The sequence below is a fragment of the Akebia trifoliata genome, chromosome 10, assembly GCF_017979445.1.
Source record: "Akebia trifoliata isolate Shusen 1 chromosome 10, ASM1797944v1, whole genome shotgun sequence".
Lineage (NCBI taxonomy): Eukaryota > Viridiplantae > Streptophyta > Magnoliopsida > Ranunculales > Lardizabalaceae > Akebia > Akebia trifoliata.
In genome coordinates, this window is record NC_141384.1 from 13,778,232 (window position 1) to 13,788,028 (window position 9,797).

A 9,797-nucleotide genomic window follows, 5' to 3' on the forward strand; every position below is an offset into this window, starting at 1 on the left:
GAAAAAAGAAGAAGAAATAGAGACCTAGAGACCAACCTTTCTGGTTCGTTGTTTTTTTTTTGTAAGCTTTGGTTACTTGAAAACCTTTGGATTTCTGGTTGCCTTTCTCTTTGTAAGTTTCTCCTATCTACGAATCTGTCAAAATTTTGACTTACATTGGCTTCCTTTTACACCTTTGTTTTGTAGGCCATTTTTATAAATGTTGTTAGTGGAGTGACGTTAGACGAGACAGCCGGGGATCTTGCAATAGCAACTGCAATTTGCAGCAGGTATGCTTATAATATATTGATTATTTAATACATATCATTTTGAGAGTGCTATAATTTATGCGAGAACAAATGGTGAGACAAAAGAGGTTCCCTTTTATGATTGTTGTACATGAGGGATCATCTTTTAGTTTTTTTTTTTTTGTTTTGTTTTTACTTTAGTCATAGATGAAATATCTGCTCATATTCAAAAGTAGTTCCCTTTGGTATATGTTGTTTGCAAATAATATAGTGTTAGTTTATGATATTAGAGAGTAAAAATTTATTAGTGGAGAGACACTCTGAAGTATAAGGACTGCAAAATGAGTTGGACTGAGTATATACATTCCGACTTCAGGAATTAAACACAATAGATAGAGGCAGTAAAAATTGATGGTCAAGGATACCTCATAGCTGTATTTTTATTACCTGGGTTTTCTTATCCATTAGAATGGAGAGATTTAGGATTTGTTCATAAAATTAGAGTTTAGTAGGTAAACTGAAGGGATGCTTCTAGAGTTCTAATTGGCGGCTGCTTCCCGATCAATAAATATATAGGGAAAGGATTGCCAGCCAAAAAAAAAAAGCCACGCTTTCTGTCCTATATGGGTTAGAAGTTTCAGAATGGAGGATGATCTCCTCACCATAGATATCCTCGCAAAAAATCAGTCCATCCTGAAACTTCTAACCCATCAAAAGTGGTTTAGTGAAAAATGGGCGGTCCACAATTCTTCAACTTGTCAACTGGGGTTAGAAGTTTCGGAGTGGGCCGATTTTTGATAATCTCCTCACCATAGAGATCATCCTCACAAAAAATCAGCCCATCCCGAAACTTCTAACCCATATAGGGCGAAACAATGGTGAGGAGATTATCCTCACCAAAAATCAGCCCATTCTCAAATTTCTAACCCATATAGGACGAAACACGTCAAAATGTTTGTCTCTTGGACGACCTCCCATATATATATATAGGTCAAGTTCACCAGCCCTACTAAATGGCCAACGATATAGCCAATGTGTTTTTCCTATATGAGTTAGGAGGTGAGGATGATTTCCGAAGAGATCATCCTCACCAAAATCACCCCATTTAGAAACTTCTAACCCCAGTTTACAAGTTGAAGAATCGTGAACCGTCCATTTTTTGTAAACTACTTTTGATGGGGTTAGAAGTTTTAGAATGGGTTGATTTTTGGTGAGGATGATCTCCTTAGCATAGAGATGATCCTCACCAAAAATCAGGCCATTCTGAAACTTCGAACCCATATTTTCAAAACACGTTGGCTATATTGTTGGCCATATAGTTTGCTGGCGATCCCGTCCCTATATATACATGGGAAATGTTCGGCAACCAACATTAGGGAGCCAATGATGGGAGACAATTTATCCTATATGGGTTAGAAGTTTCAGAATGGGCTGATTTTTTGTGAGGATGATCCTCACAAAAAATCAGGTCATCCTCACAAAAAATCAGCCCATTGCAAAACTTCTGACAAGTTGAAGAATCGTGGACTGTCAATTTTTACCGTGAACTTGTAAACCACTCTTGATGGGGATAGAAGTTTAGGAATGGGTTGATTTTTTTTCTTTTTAGGATCATCTTTATGGTGAGGAGATCATCCTCACAAAAAGTCAGCCCATTCCGAAACTTTTGACCCCTTAGAAGACAAATTTTTGCTTCCAACGTTGGTTCCTTAATGTTGGCTGCCAAACAGGACCCTATATATATAAATGTCCAATATGCCGTCCAAAGGAGGATGAATCAACAAATTATTAATTTACTTTTTGTTTTAATTACCGACAGGTGTCCTGTCCAATATTGTGGTGCCATGCAAATATAAGCAGAGATTGTTACATTTAGATTCCATGTATGATTTTATAAATTTTGATTGGAAAAATATTAGGTGTTAAGAAATAACCTACATGACAATAGGTGACAAGAAAGAGACTGTAGAAGATAACAATCTTTTATTTTGACACCTGTAATATGTGCATTTTGAAGAATCATGGTATCATAATATATTCTACTTTTTACAATTCTCTCTTTCTCATGTATTCTTTTACTTTATTGTCTTTAAGTTTCCTCGAGATTCCCGTTCCAAATGACATTGCATTCATTGGAGAGGTCGGCCTTGGTGGAGAGCTCCGCCCGGTATGCATTCTCTTACTAAATTAATCTAGACATTGTAGTTATGGATGCCAAGTTATTTTGATTACTATATAAGATAAACACTCACTCAATTACAAAGTATATGTAGTTTACATGTATTCTTTATTTTCCTTGCAAGGGCATATTCCACAAGTTACCAATGTTGGACTTCAGATTTGTTTCCGTTAGTTGTCTCTCTATAAACTTTTAGTCGATCAAAACAAGGCAACATATAAAAATTTCCTTGCATCATTTAGAGTAACAATTTTCTTCCCGATCTAATATATGACTTGTATCGACAAACCATTTACCCCAAAAGATTGTGGAAGGCACAACTATGAATATTAGGTCACGGGTCGAACTGGGGCATGATACGGGAGCATGTGACACTTGCGGAGGCAGATAACACAACACTCAACATTCCCCCTCACCCATAAGAGTGGAAAAATTCTTTCGAGTAGACTCAAACCCGTCACTATATGAACCTAGCGCTCTGATACCATGTTGACATATAATTTACACCAAAAGACCGATGTGATGGGGAAGATGCAACGTTAGCACATGTATTGCGGAATGCAAATCAAGTCGATGGTTAAGGGTTCCGATGAAAAATTTGTAATTATTTAGGTTTTCACTCAATTGGGTCTTTAGATAAAACGATTTTATCATTCGGAATTATTTTAGATTAATTATTTTTTTGTTTTCAGTTGTTTTATGGCTTTAATTTTATGTTTTTGAGCTTATTTTGATGTTTTATTGGCCCGTGATCTTAGTATAATATTTAGGGACAATTTAGTAACTTTAATTTGTCTTTTATTTAAGTTTATTAGGGTTAGAAAATTAGGTTATTTATTTGGTATTTTCATTTGATTAGGATTCTTAGATTTATTTTCTTCATATAGATTGTATTAAGCGTTTTTTGTAATCGAAGAATGATGAATAAAAAATGAGTTTCTTTCATGGAGTGAAGTGAGTTCTCCACCATTCTTGGTGTGATTCCAAAAAACCCTTGATGTGGTTCCACAGTTCTATCTTTCTATCCCTTTTCTTTTTTCTTCTAATATTTATTTTTATTTTATTGTTTTCTCTTTAACTTTCTTGAATTCTTGAATTTTTTATTTTTGATTCTTGAAACCTACAAATCTCAACCCTTAGTCCTTTTTCATTTTCTTAACCTTTCATCATTACCTAATAAACGTTTACTATTAATCATTTCCTTACCCTACAAACCTCAACCTTTAACCGTTTTCTCTACCCTACAATAATTGCATAAGAAATTAATTTACCTTTTGTGTTTACCCGATCCTAGCCTAAATCTTTACCCAAAATCCTAAATCAAAATCCCTAATCCTCAAATTTCATCTTCTTCCCTCACTGTTCTACATCAAATTCGGTATCAGAGCTAAACCTGGAATAAATAGAGATGCTATTGGAAGTCAAAATCAGGTTAGTTTTACCTTCTAGGAAGTTATATCTATTGTGGTTATTGAGATGAAGGCATCCTCGTTCAGTTTCGTCAAGGAAATTTTATCCATGGTGTCAAGTACAAGATGGTTTTCCTAAATGATTATCATATTGTGATGAGTTGATATTAGATCTCACATATACAAGCTACATTTGATGCAGAGCGAAATAATCTACGTGTTACTTCAGGCAGATAATATCTACTCAAGTTAGATCCATGGAAATGTTGCCTGTGGTACCATCAGTCAAAGAGGAGATTGATGAAAAGACATTCATCAGCTTCAGAAGATGATGTGCTTACAACTCTACAATTAATGCAAAAACAAGACCATAAAGTGAAAATACGTTAAAAGAGTAGGAAGATCTTTTGGAGATAACATTTACAATTTTTGTTCATGATGCAGTTGTTCCATCACTACCTCAAATCAACCTAATCATCTTAGATGGGTACAGTGAAGACTTTGCCAAGATAGAAGATCGCAATTTGAAGTTAATGGTTCAACATAACATAAAGACATGAGGAAGAATCTTCTCCAAAAGGGATGAACCATAAATTTTCATTATTATTCTCATGTACTTTAAAACTCAAGGATGAGTTTTCTCCAATCAGAGGAGAATAATGCGGAATGCAAATCTAGGGCTGGCAATAGATCGGTTTGGTACTGGATCAGTACCATTCCAATACCGATCTGAAAAATTTTCAAACCTGTACTCAATCCGATCCAAACAAATTAATGAATATGTGGACCGAATTTGATCCGTAATCTGAAACCGATCTGATCCAAACACATGCCTTACTTTCAAACGATCAATGTTCAAAAAAATTAAAAAATATAAAATCATATAAAATTTTAAAAAATCTTCTTTCCAAGTACAAATATAAAGGGAAACTGAAAATACTAAAACATTTTATCTATATGTATTCATATGAAATTAAGAATAATAAAATAATTATTAAAATACGTTTGGATCGGACTCGGGTAGATTCAAATCCAATCCGAATTTGTTTTGGATATAAGATTGCAATTCGAAATCCGTAAATCTGATTTTTCATGTTTTTTCAAATCAGATTGGGTATCTTTTGGATAATTGCCAGCCCTATGCAAATCAAGTTAATGATTAATGGTTCCGACTAAACTTTGTAATTATTTAGGATTGTACTTAATTGGGTCTAGATAAAATGATTTTATTATTCATGATTATTTTAGATAAGTTATTTTTTTAAGTTTTGAGTTAGTTTAGGGCCTTAATTTTATGTTTTTTTGTGCTTATTCTTAGTGTAATATTTAGGGGTAGTTTAGTAACTTCAGTTTGTCATTTATTTAAGTTTATTAGGGTTGGAAACTTAGGAGAGAGAAAGTTGCGAATGTTTGATTATTTATTTGGTATTTTAGTTTGATTAGGATTATTAGATTTATTTTCTTTATATAGATTGTATTAGTTTTTTTTTTTTTTTTTTTTTAACGAAGAATGATGAATAAAGAATGAGTTTCTTTCATAAATTGAAGTGAGATCTTCACCATTCTTGGTGTGATTCCAAGAATCCCTTTCTGTGATTCCAAGGTTCTATCTTTCCATCCCTTCTCTTTTTCTTCTAATCTTTATTTATCTTTTTATTATTATTTTCTCTTGATTTTTTTGAAATCTTCATTCTTGATTCTTGAAACCTACAAACCTCAACTGTTAATCTTTTCTCCATTCTCTTAATCTTTGATCATTACCCTATTAACTTTAACTTTTAATCATTTCCTTACCCTGCAAACCTTAACCTTTAACCTTTTTCTTTACTAAAAAATTTCATTTACCTTTTGGGTTTACCCTATCCTAGCCTAAATCTTTACCCAATATCTTAAACCAAATTTCCTACTCCCAAATTTCATCTTCTTCCCTCACCGTCTTGCATCAACGTGACATTCGGAAGTGGAGGCGGATAACACAACACTCAACAATTTGAAATACTTTAGTATAGTGATAATTATCATACTTGATGCATGTCTATTTTTCAACATAAAAATGTGAATAAGAGGTGGAGTTTGATATTTGTTGCAAAACTAAACTAATTAAATTAATTATGACTTGTTGTAAACACTGTTTAAAAGGCATTGTTGTTGCAATTAACATCATATTTTTTAGAGTTACTATTGTCACACCAATTCCTGTATAATTCAACAAAGAAGTGCACAAACCTGGTGTGGCGTTAGGAAAAATTTGGTGTGGCAATAGCAACTCTTTTTTTTTTTCTTTCTTATCTTACCTAAGCATTGAACATATTATCTTACCTAGTTTATTGAACTGAAGTGTGGTTCTTTCTAATACATATGATTTTAGTGTTATTTTCGATGCTTTAAAAACATCACATTTGAAGGTGATAATATGTCATCTATGCATCAAACATATTTTTCGAGTAAATTAATCATACTCCGAAATGACATTGATGTTTTAAACTACAGTCTAGAGAGGTCTTAGGGAGAAATATCTAGATTTAGCTTAAAAGTTTCATATGGAGATTCTATTCAACTTCAGTACATAAGATGCACGCGATGTATTGTATATATTTGCTTTAATGCTATGTATTTACCTTAGATATGTATTCCGATAAAAGGAAAGAAAACATCCAATGCAACATCACTGTATGTTTTACTCAAGAGTAGTAGCGCTGGAGTGACCTCAAGATTGTACCTCATATCGCACATCCTGATGTGAAAGTGTGTATATAAACCATAGATGAAAAAACATCTACGGTTCCTAAACACTTTCTCGCCATGATGTGCGACATGAGGTACAATCTTGAGGTCACTTCAGCATTATTCTTTATTCAATTGGGATAGAGACCAGTATGATATTAAAAGACATTTCACCACACTATTTAGAAGCTATATATTTACTCCTTTTTTATCTTTTTTTTTTTTTTTCCTTCTGTTTTAAATTTCTGTCCCTTTTATTCTTCAAGGTTCCTAGAATGGAGAAGAGAGTGAATGCAGTGGCTAAACTGGGATATAAAAAGTGTATCATCCCAAAATTGGCTGAGAAATCTCTTGCGACTCTTGGGTTGGAAGGAATTATGATTTTGGGCTGCAAGAATTTGAAGGAGGTAATCAATGCTGTATTCTGAGTAGAATGAGTGGCTGTAAGATATGAACCATTTTAATCACTTGTTTAATTATAAATTTCCACCAATTTTTGCAACATTGGAATACACAACTAATGTAAATTTATATTGCTTACTTCTTGAACTGGTGGTTCCTTTTGTGGATCAAATTAATTGTAATCATCTTATAATCTTCTTTTCTTCCTGGCAAAACCAACGTAATATGGTTCACAGTTTCATTCTGCACTCTTAGAAGTTCAATTTATAGTTTGTTAATGAAGGAAATTATCTAATCCATTTTTAAGTGTATGAGAACCGTATGCAGAAACTACCTCATCTATGTGTGATTTAGGGCCATTTGGCAACCATTGTTGTAAAACTGATTATGTTTTTCTGAATAAGTTATGTAAAAATCAATTGTAATAAAAATATTTTTCAAAGATAAACTAATCCTTTAGGGTAGGTTTGGCTGAAACATAAATCGTTTTACATAATCCTGAATTGGAATTTCCTCGGTCATGTTGTGGTAAAAACTAAACTAAATTAACTTCTATGTAGTTTGTACGACGTTAATCCTACCTTGGGTTTATTTTATATGGTGATTGCCTGACCAAACAAGATCATGGTACAACTTAAATAATAATTAGAAAATTAAGAAATACTAAATGATCATGATTTTTGAAAATTACTCCACATTGACCTAGTAATTGACTTTCGAAGTCATCCACAACTTGTAGTTGCATCTTATCTTGCTCAACCTTCAAGTTGCAAGAACAAGATATAAAATTTTGGTTAGAAAAATACAAGTTTTCTACAAATAAATTGAAAACGAGATTAAATATTTAAGAACACCATATGGTTTAACCTTGAAATTTTTTAAATAGAATTTTTCAAAAATAGAAGATCAATGGAATCTTGGATTGACAAATCAACGGTTTCTACACGTTATTGTAGAAGAGATTGAATAGGTACACCGTCGGGTTTAACAACTTGAAGATTAAAATTTTAACCTTCCTCTTCACCCTTAAAATTCAATCACTTCAAATCCAAACAATAGGATAAGACTTTTGAAGGAGGTTGAATATTTTTTTGTGTAGAAATATGTAGGAATTTGTACAATACATTGAGGAAGATGAGATTTAATTTCTAACTTGAGATTAAAAACAATGGAATTTAGGTCATTTTCTGTTGGTCAAAGAGACAAGTCTTACTAAGGATCGTTTTTGCTAAAATGGATTACCACATTGGCAGTCCAACACCATAACCCTCTAGATTTCATGGAAAAACTCAAATCAAAAATAAAAAATAAAAAAATTTAATTAATTATTTTTGGCTTCATCCAAGGTTTTGAAAATGGACGGCTTCAAACTTCCGTTGAACTCCCAAATTAAATTTAAATTCAAAGTATATTTTTCCAAAGGTCATAGATTTTTGTTCTCTACAACCTTGTAACATCAGATCGTGTATTTGGATGCCACAAGATGAAACGACTCTTAATAAGAGTTGAAATCTTACTAAGTTAGTAAGCCTAGCCAGACTCTTTTTCTAGGGGAAACGTAAGCAATGTGGAAAGAGGAAACCCGATCTTTTAGTGGGATTCTTCTTTCTGGGTATTGTGGTTCCCCTAATTATTTTTGGTTTCCATTAAAGGATTTTTACATCAGATAACTTGTCAAACAAATACTTTTTTTTAGGATAGCATATTTAACAGGCTAATGGGTTAGATTATTTTGAGTGGCAAACAAAATAGGACTTTAGAATATCTGCCTAACATCAGAAATCGTTGCAATCAAGTTGACGAGTCAATTAATCAAACGAGTGCAAAAATGGGGTGTCTGCAGATACCCATTTTTGGCAGATGATACGTGCAACTGAGACAAGGCCCAGTCTTAATGGTAGATGCGGGAATTTGAATGTCAAAGTAAAGACATGACATTTTTTCTGCTTGATTTCTCAACGAGTCAGGCGTGTCCAGATCTTGGAGTTTTCATTCTCTCGGACTAAAGGTGTCACATCCTAGAGTTTCGAAACTCTCGCTGACAAAATATGATAAAACATACTAAACATCGATAAAACCAAAATGTAGTGTGTGATTATGTGATGCTTCGAGTATTTATCAAATCCTTAAGGGTGAACTCTCATCGACTTGAAATGTTGGTTAGGTCGTAAAGATCTTTTCTCACTGACAATGCTAGTTAATATCGATAAATCTTGCAAACATTGCAGTGTGTAGTGAATACATGCGATGATATGATATGAAACCATTCATTTCTAAAATTTGAAGTTTTTGGGCCACAATATTTTCGAGCTTGAATTAACTGGAGCCTCAATATGATTAGGCTTAGCATGGTTAGAGTCACGGTATTGTCGAACTCAGAAAAGTTGGAGCCAATGTATGGTCGGGATAGAAATGGTTGAGTCGCGGAATTATTGGACTCAAAATAGTTGGAACTTCAGTATTGTCGGGCTTGAGATTATTAGAATCACGATTTTGTCAGACTCAAATTAATAAGAGCCTTAGTGTTGTTGGGCTGTGCCATGATTTTGTCAGACTGTAATTAAGGGGTACCTCAGTGTTTTCGGGCTTGAAATGGTTGAAACCTCAGTATGATCGAGCTCAAAAATGAATGGAGTCATGGTATTATCGAATCCAGATTAGTTGGAACCTCAATTTTATCAGGCTTGAGGTAGTCAAACTCTCAATCTTTTTAGATTCAAATTAGCTAGAGCCTCAGTATTATTGGGCTCAAGGTGATTTGACTCTCGGTGTTGTCAGACTCAGGATTGATTAAGCCTTAATTATTGGCTTATCATACATTTGGACTCATAATTGGCATTGAGCTCACTTTTAGAC

The 9,797-nt window shown here is 33.4% G+C and overlaps 1 protein-coding gene across 1 annotated transcript in view; it reads left to right on the top strand.

Annotated features, from left to right (window-relative positions):
- Window positions 1–7,144, top strand: part of LOC147393159 (DNA repair protein RadA-like protein) — an 83,459-nt gene extending 76,315 nt beyond the window's left edge. The window contains exons 13-15 of the mRNA XM_086455698.1: window positions 187–269; window positions 2,322–2,394; window positions 6,806–7,144. Coding sequence (XP_086311824.1) covers window positions 187–269; window positions 2,322–2,394; window positions 6,806–6,967 — 318 coding nt within the window. The 3' untranslated portion in view covers window positions 6,968–7,144. The remainder of the gene's footprint in view (window positions 1–186; window positions 270–2,321; window positions 2,395–6,805) is intronic.
- Window positions 7,145–9,797: the final 2,653 nt, after the last annotated feature.